This window comes from Toxotes jaculatrix, chromosome 2 (assembly GCF_017976425.1).
Source record: "Toxotes jaculatrix isolate fToxJac2 chromosome 2, fToxJac2.pri, whole genome shotgun sequence".
NCBI classification, from domain to species: domain Eukaryota; kingdom Metazoa; phylum Chordata; class Actinopteri; family Toxotidae; genus Toxotes; species Toxotes jaculatrix.
The window spans coordinates 24,151,703-24,169,355 of NC_054395.1; the positions used below are offsets into that span (position 1 = coordinate 24,151,703).

The 17,653-nt window shown below is 39.9% G+C and overlaps 1 protein-coding gene across 1 annotated transcript in view; it reads left to right on the forward strand.

Annotated features, from left to right (window-relative positions):
• LOC121191945 (metabotropic glutamate receptor 4-like) overlaps positions 1-15,145 on the forward strand; it is a 104,360-nt gene extending 89,215 nt beyond the window's left edge. Inside the window, exons 7-10 of the mRNA XM_041053434.1 lie at positions 5,258-5,394; positions 6,380-7,315; positions 11,582-11,828; positions 15,096-15,145. Coding sequence (XP_040909368.1) covers positions 5,258-5,394; positions 6,380-7,315; positions 11,582-11,828; positions 15,096-15,145 — 1,370 coding nt within the window. The remainder of the gene's footprint in view (positions 1-5,257; positions 5,395-6,379; positions 7,316-11,581; positions 11,829-15,095) is intronic.
• The last annotated feature ends 2,508 nt before the right edge of the window (positions 15,146-17,653 follow it).

The following is a 17,653-nucleotide window of genomic DNA, read 5'->3' on the forward strand; positions in this document are numbered from 1 at the left end:
GCAATGGTCTGGGGAAATAGTGTTCATTAAAGGCCACTAAAAACCAAAATATTGACAACATAAAATCATTTTATAAGAAAATAAGCATCCTTATCTAGACACATGGAGCAAACGCATGCCTAATGCTGCTGAATGTTTCAGGGATGAAACATAAGCACTAAAGAGAATACATGATTAAAATATTCAGTATAAAGAGTATAAACTGATATTCAGGATGTGGAAAATTAGGTTTTAATTTACAGTGTAAGAACACGATTCTACTAAAGACACACTGTAATATACTGTACCAACAAGTAAGATGCACTTTGAAACTTTGAAAATTAATTATAGGCCCATATGTACAAGAAACGATGCATACATAAGGAGGTCATGAAAGCAGCGTGTGCACGAATTTAACCCTCTGGCTTGAAAGACATTATAAAAATGTATGCAGAACAGGGTCCAACTTAGGTCAGCATTGGTAGTTATAACAACTTGAGATAATTGTAAGTCAGAGAAGTAGTGGGTCAGAGTGTTCATGCAATCAAGCAGAATGCAACAAGAGCAGTTCGACACGGTCTCAAACCTGCTCCACCCTCACAGATGATTATACAGTAATGGATACATTTATTTCTGAGACAATTACAGAGTGGGATCTTCGGGTAGTCACGCCACAGCAAGTACATGGCGGGAATAATTTACAGTAAATGAGAAAAATAAAGGAACCTCAGTTTGAAAAACCACAATTTGTAAACTGCTGCAGGATCCAGAGTTCAACTGACAACATTTACCGCAGAGTCGATGAGTAGATGCACCACACCCATAAAACAGACAGACACATATACAGAGAGAGAGGAAATGAGAGGGGAATAAACTGTGTGTCCATGACGGGTGGAAAGCAGGAGATCCCGCACCAACAATTGCTACTGGTTGCTCAGAGGCTAACCCAAACTTTTTGGGGAAAGATGGTGTAAATCTCAACGAGGCTCTCCTGGTGAAAAGCGCCATTGTCAGGGAAATTAAAGAGTTAGTAATTCTAGAGACTTTCCTCACAAGAAAAACTATAGCTTTTGTCAACTGCTCAAATGCCAAATACGACAAAAATGTGCAAGCTTACCTAACTTGCACCTCCAGTGGCCATGTGAATTATGGCTCTTGTCTGGAATGGACAAAGGCTGAATTAGTGCAACATTATTATTAAGGACACAGAACCTTGTAGGGAGGTTGGGACGGACGAATGGTTCACCCAAGTGTCTGACTTAAACACGGGAGACTGCTTTTTGTTTTCCCAACATTCCCCAAACATCGGTTCCTTTTAGCAGCAATATTTTAAATATTTTATTTTAAACACGACATAGTTCTGGTATCGTACTTACTAGAGAAACCATTGAAAAACAATAATACAAGTTAAGTATGGATGAACATGTTTCTTTTTAATGTAGTAAACATAACCTTTATTGTCGGGGAGAATAAAGGTTAACTTGAGACTTGGTTTGCAGCAGTTACTGTTCATGCCTAATGGATATTGAAAGGAATTTCTGCAGTGCTCTGCAGTGTTTTACTAGGCCCCATCTTCAAAGTCAAAACACTGTTTACCTGTTCCTGAGTGTGCTTATTAGTATGTAATCAGGTCAGTCCTCATTTGTGTAGCATAAAAAAAGAAAAAGAAATTGTTTGGAGTTGTATTCTGAAGTCATATTTGTTTAGCTGTGCAAGATGGATCAATTCTCCCAGCAAAGGAGTTCTGCTTCAGTCTGGAACACTGTATGACAGGTTTGTGTTATAGAATTAAACTTCAGTTCTTTATGCATTCCTTTATTCATGGTGCTATTTTACTGGAAGGCTTGTCAGCACTGAAGCCACTGGGGTTACAACAGGGATGGCTAGAAAATCAATGCTACACATTACCGGAAAACTGCCTTGCTTTTAAGAGTCTCTCAGCTCAAAGGGATGGAGAATTTAAAAGGTTTGTAGGAAAACAGCGGGAAACTCTACATGATCCCAGTGTATTCTGGGAATTGTCTATAGTCATCCATGCTGACTAAAGGAAAGAGGAAACCCAAGCAATACAGATATTGTAGACGATGTTGCTACTTATTGATGCATGATATTAAGATTGCAATCCCAGTGATGCTGAAGTAAACTGCAGCTGGTTACGTTCAGGAATAGTGCACACTCAGTTGTGCTTAATGCTGTTTTTCCTGAGGACATTTTGTTTTATGAAGTACCCTTGCAAGAAATAAAGCTGATGGGAAAGCAGTGGCAAACTTGCTGTGTTTAAAAGTTGGTTGTAACATCAGGCTTTCAACGCAGTCATTTAAAGCTGCCTGTTTTCATGAGGTTTGATTACTAACTTAATTTGGGCGCAGTCTGAGGACGCACAGGATCATATATTATATGATAGTAATGTTTGAGCAGACCACTCTTAATAGTAATTAAGCAGTGTGAAGAAAGGTTTTACTGCAGATTTGTGGTTGCAGAAAAAGGAGGCACTTTTCTACATATAACAGTCTACTGGTCAGACCAATGCAAACCATTAAAGGATCTCAAATTAAAGAGTGTATAATGCTTAATAATGACCATGAACTAGAAATATTAAACAATACAGCCAAGCTTGACAATACAATACAGTTTGAAAGACTAAACTACTCCTGAGGTCAGTGTCATAAAAGAAAAGGGCAGTCTGAAAAGATAATCAACCCCAGCATTGGCCCTTAACTCTGCCCCATTGAATGACTAATAACCATGTAAGGCTCTGCCTCCATTATAGAGTAGAATCTTGGTATTTTAAGTGAGTGCTCTGCATTTACGAAGAAAGTGTGATAATTCTCTTTAACTTGTATTGTTAGGTTTGTAGCAAATGTTCCCATCAAAGAAACTGTGTTCACTGAAGCCACCTCCACAATTTCTGCCACAATTTTCAAGAGCACAAGTTCAGCAGCAAAATCTGCATCTTATTTTGATCAGTTTTTACACAGCATTTGCAAACACATTAGGTGTCCTGTGACTTTGGCTAATGGCTTCTAATGGAGTCGAAGGGTCATGCCTGTTTAACTGGAACTGCGGCATCCTGAAAATTACTGTTTTGTTTTATCGGTTCTTAAAAGAAGCAAAGCAAAACTACAAATGTGTATCAATCTTCAACAAACGAGCCTTAAAAATCAAGAAAAATATGAACACGGTTTGGAATTTCAACTAGCAGACTAGGTACTACTGGAAAGACGAAGACTAATTTGAATTTGTAGTACAATTCAGTGATTTAAAAGACTGTTTAAAAGTAAGGTGTTAGATATGACACTTGTTTGATATCCCATCGTAACTTGTTTGAGTTATGGCATATAAGTTCTAGTAAGGTAAAGATTTGATGGTGTTAAGGGTAGACGTCATAAGCTTCGGCTTCAGCCTTCACCTCTTCAGTCAAAGTGGTATATCATCATTTGTGCATCATGGGTAAGGACACATTATGTCTGCAGCAGACTTACATCAGTACTGACTATGCATAAGGTGTTTTTCTTTCTTACTAGCTTGCTTTCCTTTGCTGTTTTGCCTCATCATCTTAATAGACCAAAATAAAGATCAAATCAAATCAAATTTGAGGAGTGTAAAAACAATTTGACAGCCATTGTCACAACTACTATGAGTGAAGATTAATTGTGTTTATACATTTTTCATCTCATTTGAAATTGCATGTTAGTAATAATACAGTGCCTACACACTGCCATGCACACATTTCCCCTCCACTGTACACTTCATTTAGCTCTCACAGCACTAACATGGACTCTAATACACACACAGTTATGAGTCCAGTTTAGCACATTTAGAGTGGAATAAATAGACAATTTTACTGTGACCATTTCATTTTGAGTGCTTTTGAGCAGAGCTGCAGCTGATGGCAGTAGACGGTTTTTCCCATATCGCATGGCTTTCATTACCAAGAGTTTTCTCGAGCAGTGTTTCCTCAAAAATTTGAGCTGGTTATTAAACAAGCAGTTTGTTAATATTTGCTGGCTGAGCATGAAAACTGATGTGCCTTTCTGCAAGTTAAGAGGTGAAACTAATCGATTAAGGCAATCAAATTAGTAGGAAAATACATCCCACTCAATTCCCTGTATTGCTGAGATGGGCAAGAAAATCTTCATAATTGCGAGGCTGCCTGTTGTTGTCTTAGACATGCCCTCTAGATAATGCAGCAGGATGGTGCTAATGTAATTAAATCCTAAGGGTTTTAATCACACCTCTGACACACACAAATTTTCAGAGGGGAAAAAACAAGTTTGGTCTCAAAGTCTGACACACAGGTTTCCATCTCTGACTCATAAGTTCAAAGAGCAATCAACAATCAATACTGTGACCTATTAAAGAGAACAAAATCCAAATAAAGAATTCTTTTTATTCTTATGATAGAGAAGAGTGTGGTCAATATTTGTGGAACATGTCCTACTTTCTCCTAAACTACAGGAACTTAAAACCACTGAGTCAAGTGTCTGGGCCATCGTCCTTTTTTTGTTGCAAAAAAAATGCAGCCTTCTCCCTTTGATGTAGCTCTACAATCTATTGTACACAACATCCAATTATTGATTGAGGGCAATTCAAAACACATTTCAGCCGCAAGTTAAAAAATAGCATTTTTTTAAGCACTTTCCACCCCCTCATTTCAACGTGCTTCAGAATTGCTGAGTATTAGGGGATTGCACCGAAGGAGAGAAGGGAAATTTGGTCGGAGCAAATGGGGATGGGAATGCTATTAATGGTCCTTTCCTCAGAGACGCTCTGTGATGGGCTCTCATCGCTAAATCTGTGAATCCTCGTTCCCTCACACCACAACTTTATAACAAGTTGTGAAGCTGGAGAGGGGTTTGTAGGTTGGCTCAGAAACAGACAGAAACAGGAAGCAGAGGGATGAGAGAGAGACCTCAAAGTGGTAATCAAAATCAGTGCTGTCATTCGTTAGCACTCTGAGTGGGGACCTTGCAGATAACAAGCAATGGGGCAATAAGCAGAATGAAGGAGTGTGAAATGATTTGGGAACATGAACAGACAGCAGCCTTGGCCCTCCTCAAAGGACCAGGACAACATGGCTGTCAGAATCTATTTTGTTCCCATCATTAACACTATAACAGCATTGGCTTGAAGTCCCCTTGCAGCCTCATTTCATCTCAGGGCATTATGGGAAAAAGAGCTTGAGTTTTTACTGTATTGTCCATCACTGCAGTTCTTATTTAGGAACAATCTGTGCTCTAAAATAACAAACAACTTTTATACTCTTTTCTATCCTCAGGAATTGCTGGTACGCCAGTAGTCTTCAACGTGAATGGAGATGCTCCTGGTCGCTATGAAATCTACCAATACCAGATCATAAATAACACCACAGAGTACAAGATCATCGGCCACTGGACGGATCAGCTCCACTTAGACGTATGAATGTTTTAAATATTTGTCTGGAAGATCATAATCTCAAAATATATTTTCTCATTTGAATTCATTTTCCTCCAGCAGTGCCAAAAAAGCCCCTTGAATTGCTTTGTTTTAAATGCAAAACTTTGTGAGGGACAATGTGTATGCATCATTTATATATGAACCCCCGGGCTTTCTTACTTTGTTAATGCACATACTGTAGATTTGCAGCTTCACCTGCATGGTAGTGACCTCCACGAAAAAAACAAGAATTCCATATGGAGATTTTTTGGACACAAAAGCAATCACCTCAACCATCTGGATGTTTATTTGAATAATTGAATACTCCCTATCCCTTTCTGCACCCTATTACACTTAACAAGGCCGATGTAATACAAATAAATAAGGTCCATGCGCCAGCACAAGATACGGCATTGTACTGTTTTGAGACTGCAGTGCAACGACGCTAGACTCTATTTACTTATCGTTCTTCAAGTAAGTGCAACAATCCTTGGAAGAGGAGTAATTAAGCAGCAGTCATTTCCTATTGAGTTGAAATTCAGTGAGTTCACATAATGATGTCTTGGTAAAGAAAAAGCTGCAGCTTTCATGTGGTGAATCTCCCATTTGCAGTTTGTTCATTCTATCATGCACTTCTGTGTGTGTGTAAACTAATCTGCCAAGTGTTAACTGAATTGTGTCCTCATTCATTATGTACTGCATTGTTTAATATGTAACTAGTGAAACAATACGCAGCAAACGGTGTTAATGTTTTTGCTACACTGACCCTTAAAGGTGAGTTTAATCTTAATTTAAAAGTGCTTTTTAATTGTGATTATGAACAAGTCCAAATGTATTAATAATGAGTAACTGCACAGTAGTTTTTACCCTGTTTGGGTTTCAGGTTGTACGTGAGTGTCTGAGTAAAACAGTGTTAGTGTGGTAAGGGGGAATTAATGGGACATTTCTGCCAATTCTTCTCCCCTCTCATATTTTTCCCCTCCAGACCAATGAGATGCAGTGGCCCGGTGGAACGCAAGAAGTCCCCTCCTCTATTTGCAGCCAACCCTGCCGCCCTGGCCAGCGCAAGAAGACAGTGAAAGGAATCCCATGTTGTTGGCACTGTGAGAATTGTGACGGTTACCAGTATCAGGCAGACACGTACACCTGCAAGATGTGCCGCTTTGACTTGCGGCCCAATGAGAACCACACTGGCTGCGTTGCCATTCCCATTGTCAAGCTGGAGTGGAGCTCCCCTTGGGCAGTTATCCCTGTTCTCATCGCTGTCATGGGCATCATGGCCACACTGTTTGTGGTCGTCACCTTTGTACGCTACAATGACACACCCATTGTTAAGGCATCAGGTCGAGAACTGAGCTACGTGCTGCTGACGGGTATCTTCCTCTGCTATGCTACGACATTCCTTATGATCTCCACTCCAGATGTGGTTATATGCTCGCTGCGAAGGATTTTCCTGGGCCTGGGTATGAGTATAAGCTATGCAGCACTGCTTACTAAGACAAATCGAATCTACAGGATTTTTGAGCAGGGCAAGATGTCGGTCAGTGCCCCTCGATTCATCTCCCCGGCGTCCCAGTTAGTCATCACATTTAGCCTGATATCAGTGCAGCTCCTCGGAGTGTGCATCTGGTTCGGCGTTGACCCATCACAAGCCATCATCGACTATGAGGACCAGCGCACTGCCAATCCTGAAATGGCCCGCGGCGTTCTGAAATGTGACATATCAGACCTGTCCCTCATCTGTCTGCTGGGTTATAGCATGCTACTGATGGTCACCTGCACAGTTTATGCCATCAAGACCAGGGGGGTTCCCGAGACATTCAACGAGGCCAAGCCCATCGGCTTCACCATGTACACCACCTGCATTGTATGGCTTGCCTTCATCCCCATCTTCTTTGGGACCTCACAATCAGCAGAAAAGGTAAATATACAATTGTGGTGGAAGTAAAAATTAACTAAGTTTTGGCCCATTCTTACAATTTATTGTTGTAAATCTGTGCACATAAGCCAATGCACTCACTAAGCTTTCACCAATTGCACTGTATTTACAAAGAGAAGAATGGCAGCAAGTCAATTAAAATCACTTGTGCATACTGGAAGTCAGTTTTCCATTTCAAGTTCTTTTATATTTCCTGTGAGCCTCATTGTGAAGAAAATGGCCACTCAAATTATGTTTGTTGTATAGCATCAGCCTCTTGTGTTTGTGGATGCTGCCACTATTCATCATGAGATGATGGGCTTTGTGCTCCACTGTGGGGATTACAAGGCTTTTAGAGTCGACTTGTGAGGATAATTGATTCACCTCAAGTTTGCCTGGATGTGTTTTCTTTAATTGTGTTTCTGTGTGTGTTTGATTCAGCTTCACTGAGCGGGAATACCGAGTAGTCAATCACTGCACATTCACAGAGAAGTCACACAGAAACAGATAACGCATGTTTGTGAAGTAGCATAAAATTACTGTGTTTCTTGTCAGTTGAAAGTGAATGACAAATTACAAATAACGGTGCTAATTTTGAGTTTGCTCAACACAGATGTACACTGAAAGAGCAGAGAGTGGAAAAGTCAAACTACCAGTTGCAATAGAAGCATCAGGGAATGCTACGACACTGCACAATAAACAAACATGACAGCCTTTAGACTGCAACATAAAAGAGCTTGTGTTAAAAGGCAAGGTAGTGGGTAAGTGTGCACAGGTGTTAGATACTAGTAAAGTGATGGTAGGAAAAGAAAGTGTTTACTGGACAAAGGATATAGGGGATGTGCCTTTTGAGGGAGGGACACACTTTTTGTTGTCTGCAGTTGTTGTCAAAAATAGTTGTGGTAGTTGCTCTAGTTGCCAACACAAACGTTTGGAAATGATCATTCTTCCTGAGTACTACTTCTTCTACTACAAGCCATTAACATCTTTTGATTAATACAATGCAACGTCTGCAACATCATCTGTCCATTTTGTGCTTTTCCAGCATGCCTCTACAACGTTAGACAGCCAATCATCAGCATTATTAGATCTTGGTGTACTATACATACTGCATGCTTACTGACTCACTGACACTGTTGAGATTTAATCCTTAGGTATCAAAATTTGGTACAGAATAATAAGGCACTTTTTAACACTCCATAGCATCTAGGCAATTTGGTCCATGCCATAAAGTACTGAAGTTCAGTACCGAGCCCTACAAATTATACACTATTACAATAAACACCCTAGAGACTGAATACGGCCTTTAAACTTAGTTTTAATTTTCAGTTTTTGGAGAAGCAATGTATTTCTACTTTCCAATATGGAATGTATCCTGCTCATTAAATAATGTCTTATACGCAACATAAAATATTAATCCATTCTGTTGAATGTGACCATACATAAAATGAATATGTTTTATTGAAATACTCATTATTCAATAGCCCATCTATTACTAATTTAAAACATGATATTCTATTGCCTACTATGACGTGGCCCTTTAAATTGTGTTCTAAAGAAACATTAACTGTATGTTGGGAACCAAACCAAATTTGAGTTAAAGGCAACACAGATGCAAAACACTGGTGTCCTATAAGGAGTGTAGTCATATATAGTGTCATATCTTTGCTTTTCTTGCTAGGACATGCCAAAATATCTGCTGTGAAAAGGGTATACAGGCCTTTTTCACAGCACATCTTTTGACTTGTTATAGCAGGAAAAGCAGAGGTGCTACTAATTACTAACATTAACGATGGCTCCATTCTATTCAAGTGTCCCAGTTGGCCATGACAGTGTGGCAGTGAACCAGCATGCACATTACTGGGAGCCTGAAACCAAATTAGCCACGTGGAATTCACCAATTTTATTATCTACACCTTTGCTTTTCAACTGTAACATGTCAAAATGTCTTCTGTGAGAAAGGCCTGTGGTGTGCTAGGGCCAAAAGGAAGAATAGGCAATAAAAGAGCAATTTAATGTAATTCCTTCTATATTACAGTAACCTGAAACCAGAATATTTGGGTATGCGGACTTGGAAGAGCTGTGGACGTGTGTTTCAGTTCACATGCTTTGCATATAGGTAGGGACAGCTCTGGCAGCTGTCTGGACAAAAGATTTGATGCCTAATGACAAAAAAGAGCAATGCTGCTTCAAAGAAACTTCATAATGGTTCTGCCTGCTGAGGTGTCTGTCCTCAGCCCTGATCCCTCGCTGTGCCGATGGAGCAGATTGGCAATCATATCGGCATGTCAGGGAAAATTTATGTCACCGGGGCCAATGGAAGTGGACAAGGGTCTTGGCTCCCCTCACAGAGTGACTCCACTCTGTACTCCAGAGGGGTAGCAATATTGTTCCGTACTCACCCCAGGCCACGTGTAATCTTCTCAGGAGATTACAACACCCCCCCCCCCCTCTATCACCAAGGAATGCTCATGTGCTGCTTGCAATATGATGGAATACAATGCCCTACCCCTCCCACTTCCATTTTGCACTGACATCTTTTCTCTCTTCACTGACATGGCTTAAAGGGGCTTAATTTGTGTAAGGCTTCTCTATAGGTTTTTTATTAAATCAATATCATAGTTACTGTGTGACAGGTCATGCTATTTATTTCATTTTGCACATCCTTGCTTTCTCACTTGAACTGACCAAATACACAACAAAACAATGCCCTACCTGTACAAAAAGTAAAAAAAAAAAAAAAAAAAAAAAATTAAAGCACAAATGCCCTCCTCAGAACATATGTACTTTTAAACATTACAACTCCTACTGCGTGAGAGTAATACTGTAAACATCTTGAAATGAGGAGATAAATGTTGTATAAGCTCACATACAAAGAACATATGTCATAACCCCATGTTGGGAAACATCATCTATAACTGTTGACACGCTGGTGTGGTTCAGGGCCCTGTGGGCTATTCCCATGCCAAAGGACTCAGTCATTTGTGATGTCTGAGAATGTAATGTCAGACAAAACCTCAGGCAAATCTCTTTGAAGGATGTCTGCCAGCTGTGTTTCCACTGTACACTCCTCGCCTTGTGTTCATCAACTTCAGAGGACCCCAGCAATTTTCCTCCAAGAGGCATAATCAGTTGTTCTCTTCTTCCTCTTTTTTCTAATTAATGTTTTTGACACTGGAGTAATGTGAAGTGATGGAGTATAATCACTGTGAAACAAGTCTTTATAAATTCCTTTGATGGGTTTTAATTGTTTCCCCATGAAACTACAACTACAAGAGACAAATTCTGTGAATTCAAAGTTGTGAAAGCGGGAGGGGCTCAAAACATGCAGAACATCATCTCCTCCCATCGCTACTTTTCTCCTCATGAAACAACCCCACCGACTGTCGGACAAGTGAGAATTTGGTCGAACGAGAACATATCGACCAGCCGACTGACCAGACCGCAGGCCTAGTGAAGAATTCAATATTTGTGTATCAGAAACAAAAAATTACCTACCTATTATATTTTTACAGCCCCTGCTCTGACTCCCCACATTCCCTACTCGACAAATCAGAGACGGACTGTGTATGAGCACTGGGATGATTATTATAAATGAAAAATCACTGGCAGACACTTTTAATATGCTGTAGGATGTTTCTCTCTGCTCCATAGTTGTTGCCTGTAGCTATATATCTGCTACCCAGCTGTGGGTTGCAGCTGTCACTGGCTTCAGAGAGTACACAATCCATATGCTGTTGTCTAAAACCTCAGGGTAAAAATCTCTATATGCAGACTACATCGACACCCATCGGGGGAGCACTTCTATTAGTTGTATATCATAAATAAGCACAGCAACGACAGCAGAGCTCAGGAGTGATGAACCCAGCACATGAGAATAACAGAATACGAATAAAGGGCACTGTATGCTATCACCATGTCTTATTATGTGATGATTATGGGATATTGTGTGCTGTGATTTATATTAAAATATTATTCCTCACTATCCACATATGACTTGCAGTGTCTGTTCTACATGGAAGACTTTCTAAAGCCTCAATCACCTCATGCCCCAGAAACCAGTCTCCTCTCTGTAGCTTTATTAGTAAACTGACTCTTAGAATAGAAGATATGAATTAGATTTTCCTTGAAGGTCTAAATTCAAACTGTGCAGATTCAGCTTTCATTACTGTGTACTCAGCTTAACCTGAGATCTAAAGCTAGAACATCACCGCCCATCACTCTTAACAAATGATTCTGCTTTGTCTCCCTGTTTCTTCCATCATACAGATGTATATCCAGACCACAACCCTGACCATCTCTGTAAGCCTCAGTGCGTCTGTCTCTCTGGGGATGCTCTACATGCCTAAGGTCTACGTGGTCCTCTTCCATCCAGAGCAGAACGTACCCAAGCGCAAGCGCAGCCTGAAGGCTGTAGTCACTGCAGCCACCATGTCCAACAAGTTCAACCCCAAAGGTGGCCTGAGGCCCAATGGAGAGGCGAAGTCTGAACTCTGTGAAAGTCTTGAAACACAAGGTTGGTATCATGTCTGATGGAGCAATAGAGACAAAGACTGGGAAGGAGAAAAAAAAGGCTTCAACCAGGAGTTGATTTTCTGTTTATTCAGATACAATGAGCTGTGTTTGTATAAAATTATAGGAGTTATGGATTACATGTCTACTTGAAAATAATAACTCCTTTTAGGTGACAACACAATTGATGGCAATGTTAGTTTGCACTTCAGGAAATTAGCAAGCGTTACATGAGCATATAAGAAATTAGGATGCTGTTTCAGTGCCAGCTAAAGCGCTGCTCCATTCTGAACATGAGCCACTGTCAATGACATAAACAGAACTGTGTGAACAATTAGAACAGATTTCAAATTAGCCTCTAGCTAGAATAGGAATTATTTCCCAGTTCCCCATTATTCTAAGGATTTAATTGATCAGAGGAAGGACAAACTAATGCTTACAGCCTACAGGTTGTTAATATAATATACTCTTCTTAGATTAGGTAAGATTCAGTAATATTTTAAATGCTGTTAAGTTCCACACTGGAAATAAAAAAAAACGTGTTTCAAAAAGGCAGGAAGTAACTTTTCTTGTTTCACCAGGATAATCCAGCATTTTGAATACATGGGAGAAGAAAAACAGTTCCCTTCTCACTAACTCTCACCACACTGGATTTATGAATCAGGAGGTGTGATAGGGTGCCCACACTATTCTGATTTTGAAAGGGACGAAAGAGACGGGTAGCTTGGTGTTGGAAAAGAGGATATTTCAATCACCAAGATAAAATGTATGAGTAGGCAGTCCCTGTGTGGGGGCAGGCTTAAATCCAATCAAGCAACCCCACATGTTCTGATTACTGAAGGTTCTGATTTTGCACTCTGACAAGCTGAACAGTATAAAATGATGTGTATTAGGGCTAAAAAGCCTGCGCCCACACTTGTATGCCCTTTTTTTTTTTTCATGTGAGAATGGAGTTGTTATATCTTATCCTATTATAGAGCCCATTTGTAAGTGCTGATTCTCACCCTCTGGTTTGAACTGTGAATCTAACAAATGCTCTCTGTGCTTATGTGTCAGACTGTGTTGAGGGAGGGGAGCCCTGTGAGGGACTTTAGACTCTCAGGTAACCTGATTAGACAATGATTTTTGCCCTTTGATTATCTGTGACCACTTTTTTACCCCAGTTAATTTCTGCCAGTGTTCACTACAACACCCATGCCTGCATACACTATGCATAAAGCATCCCGGCTGCCCCTGGCTAAAATACAGCACCCTGAATGACACAAGGCTGTAATCACGCCCTCACAAATCCACCCCTGACCAACAGACATCAACTTGGATAGACAACATTGGTGTGCGGTGCTGTAAAATGGCCAATCAGCATGGTAAAGCCTGTTAATGTGGGTAGATGACACCACTCTGCCTGAGTGCAGGAGACAAGCGATAGCCATGTGTCCCCTGTAATTTGTTTCCCAGTTGACAAAAGAAGGAATATGTGGTAATGGGACAACAACAACAATAAGAGTGAACAGGAAAAGACAGATGGGTCTGCCAGCTCCAATTCTTTCTGGACCATCTATTCTTTATCTTGGCCTCGCAGCACATAAATATTCAAATAAGGTTCATTTATCAACGCTTGTCTTGGAAGAGATGCTTTGGATGAAATCGCAAGAATACCACCCCCATTCATACACCCAACGTGGCACTGACAAATATACAGAAACATTTACCATTACACATCTCACCTCTACTAGCTTTCAGCAGTCTTCTGATTGGATTCATCCCCTCTGACATATTCAATCAGCCAAGGCTGCTGTGGGCAGATTGGCAGATTTGGTAGTGTGATTACCTCCACACAGCATGCTCACTGAGGACAGTTTTATTTAACAGTTTACTTAACAGGTACACGCTGACACTTGCACACAGACGTGTGTGTGCAGACAAGCATGGCGGCACGCGTACACACAGGTACTACTGTATGGTATGACAGTCACGTTTGACCAACGGTTTGCTATGGTCTCTGTGGTCTGCCCTCCGGTCATCTGTCTTATGTGTTTTATTCGCAGCTGATATAAAATTCCGTGAAACATGAAAAGACCATTAAAGAATAATGAGCACTATTATCAAACATTGATGACAACGCTTACAGTGCTAAGTCAGATCACATATTGTCTTAATAGCATTTTACATTGAAGAGGCTTTACAGTTCAAAATGGCAGCACACTGACTGACTGACTGCTGCATGCTTTGCTTGATGCACAGAGAAATCTCGGGTCTTTGCATGTGGTAAAAGACTTGCATTTGAATGACTACTATTGCATTTTATACCAATGTTGTGATCTGCTTGGTGACTCTGTGTAGTGCATTTTTGGAAGCAATTCAATGACATAATCAGCTGTGAGGAAAACATGATGAGTTTTCCCTGATTTGGTGAATGGTGTAATAGCAGGTACTTGGTATGAGCATTGCCACCGCCAGTGATTCAAAGGGAATCTGCATCATAGTCTTCACAAATACTTCATTGGTGGTATGTTGTTAAAATTAAAATGCAGTGTTACAACAAGCTACAGCAATCAGTGATTCACTTGCAACATTCCACAACAGTTTTGACCCAAAATATTATGAATTTTGTTTAAAATCTGTTTTACAGCTGAAACGATTAATCAATTAGTTGATCAGGAGAAAATTAATGGGTATCTGTTTTTATAACTTGATCACTGTTTCAGTCATTTTTTTAAGCCAATATCTCAAATACTGTCTGGTTCCATTCGTTCCAATGTGAGGATTTCTCTGTTTAATGTTACTGTAGCTTGAATATTCTTTTGGTTTTAAGGCTGGTTGAGACAAATCAATTTACACTGTAAGAAATTTTTTCACAGTTTTTTGACATTTAATAAACAGTTATCTGAAAACAATGTGCAAACTAATTGATGATGAAAATAATTATCAGTTGCAGGACTATTTATTTATTTCTTAATTTTACATCACTGTAACAGTTTAGTCTGTATCACAGACACATTTCTACTGTCTCCAGCTTCACAAATGACAAATTTCAATCTAAATAAATTACAGTGATAGAGGACACCCCATGCCTGTAAACACAGTTTTTACATTATAAAACCCTGCTATTATAATTGGTTCCACTCGTTTGATGAAGTCATCCATAAATAGAGCTTCCCATCAATCTGGACACCAACGTGTACTCTGGAAGATTACAGTTTCACACCTATTTGACTCTCACGCATTGCATTTTTTAACCCTTTCCTTCTTTCTCCTACACCTTCCTTTGCAGTGCTGGCCTCCAAGCAGACATACATAAGCTACAGTAACCATGCCATCTAAGACAGAGACAAACCGTGGGAGCGGAGCAAGGGCCTGCCTGAGGAGAAACCACCTGATTCTGGGGAATACTGGGGAAATACTGGAGGACTTCAAAGCTTCTACAGCAGAGAAGACTGGGGTGGAAAGATGGGAATTTGTCACTCCATAAATAGAAAGGATGTCATATTTTTCTAGAGAATCAGGTAAAGGCTTGAATGCCTTTAATTTATGAGAAATTAGTAGATTTGAAGGAGGGAGCTGGGAGATGTCAGGGAGATTGGACAATTAATTTTCCTCTTCCCACCCTTTCTGAGACGCAAGTGAGCGTTGAGCAGTGACGTTTCCAGATGCAGGGTGAGTAAACCACCTGGAGCCTACAGTATGTTTTCCTTCTGAAGTGTATAGCACAGTTTCAGTTCTCTCTGAGGCTGATTTGTTTGTCTCGTTTCAACAAAAACAGGGGGAAAAGTGTTCTGTTTTTGCTCTAGTCAAATGCCGTTGACAAAATGAAACAGTATAAAAATATAGTCATTATTTTCAGTTACTGGTATTATTGGAGTTGAAAGCTGCAGTACTCTTCAAACTGTACATGCCTTACTAAAGTACATTCAGTATTCCTACATGAACTAACCACACCTGAAAATAAAGCAGTGGGTCATCCCAGTTTTTTTAAATAAATGTTTCATAATGATGATGATGATGATGATGATGCCATCATCTTGGCAAACCTAGTGTACAGTCCCAGAGCATGCATGGGAGCATCACGTGTACTGTGCTGTGTTGTCAACGTCTATGGAATGCAACATTTGTCATGGTTGTCATTCACAGTGGAGATGTCATTTTGGACCATTAGCCACTGGGTTACCCTCTGCTGAATAAAGAGTAACTTCAAACACAAAAGGAACCAAGCCTTCATGGTTTGCGCCACACTCCATAAATGTCAGTCAGGACTGCAGAGATGATGCATACTTCAAACATCCAAGACTTATTGGCCCTTATTTATCATATGCTTTTTGAGGCCTTCAAAAAGTCAAGCAGTTGGGTGATTGTAAGAACCGAAGTTGCTGCATTTGTTTAACTTCCATCCAATCCAACACTGAAGGTGGAGTTCTTGACAATAGTGCAATTATCCAAGGTTGTTTCCATATTACCTGGTGTTTTCTGTATTTGTGTGTTTCTATGTTTACAGATATAGAATTCTGTCCCAAGAATACCTCCTTCATTTTTACTACACTGGGATTAGAACAATTCAGGTGAGACAGTATATTCTGTAAGTAATCTGAAGGAATAACACAGTATTTTTAAAGCTTGACAGTAAAGAATATGATAGATTACGAGGGACAGGGTTGCATTGGGACCCCCTGTGATCTGTGGCTGATGCACAGCCTCTTGCAAAAGATTTTTTCAACAGATTGTTTCCCCTTCTGTGTCATAAGTTTGGAGGCAGCAGTAGAAATGATTAATGGGAGTATTAATAGTATTTTGGGTGTAAAATTAGGCTCATGTAGCTCCTCAGCATGAAGACCCATTTGGAGAAGTTGCAAGCACAGTTCCACCAAAGAGCCAAAATGTTCAAAGATAATTAGGTGGACGGCATTCTGTACGTAGCATACGTAGCAAACAGTGTTTACTGTTTAACAGACTCAGTATAGCCGGTGTTATGTTAAAGTTAAATTCTTCACAGTCTTTGGTAGAAAAAAAAAAAAAGGATTGATCATAGAATCCCACTGAGAATTAACAAAAATGTCTGCAGCTGTACGCAGCTTTTAGTCTCATTGAGCTCATTATTTTGTTTTTTTGTCCAACGCACAGACTACATGGTCCTAGGGCTGTCAACAAACTTTTAGGGGCACAGTTAATTTAAAAAAAAAAAAAAAGAAGAAGAAGAATAACATGAATGCATCTCTTTTTTAAGCATTATACAAACAGTATGCATAAGATGCAAGGACAAACTGACTTAACCGAGAGATTAGAATAGTTTTGAAACAAGAAAAAAAAAAACTAAGATGTACTTGGGACCTAACAAAGGGTTGAGCTTTCATTAATGCATCCCTTCTCAAACAGCATATTGTCCATTTTAGGATTCAGAAAATATGGTTGGGGCTTAATGGATTTTTGTTCAGTCTTAATCCAGAAACAATTTTGTCATGGAGTTCACGCTAGTTAGCGACAACAGATACAACAGATATAAGGAAACAGTAAAGATACCCAGTAAACCAGTGGCTCATTTAGCAACGAACAAGTTAAAGATCCAGATATTTTTCATGGAAGATGATGGAAAGAAAAAGAGATCAAAGGTCAGTGAATATTACACTTATTATTTGTCAGAGGGGATGACACCAACAGGATACCCATATTGTTCCGTGTATGTACTGCAAGTAGGCAGTCGTTTGCTAACGCGTTGATGAGCCAGTGGTGTCTCAGGTTTGTGTTTCAGCATTTGTTTTGGAGTCTTTCTGCCCCCTAGTGGTTGAAAAACACTGAATGCAGCTTTAAACTTTAAACTGAAGATCACTCCTCAGTCTGTTT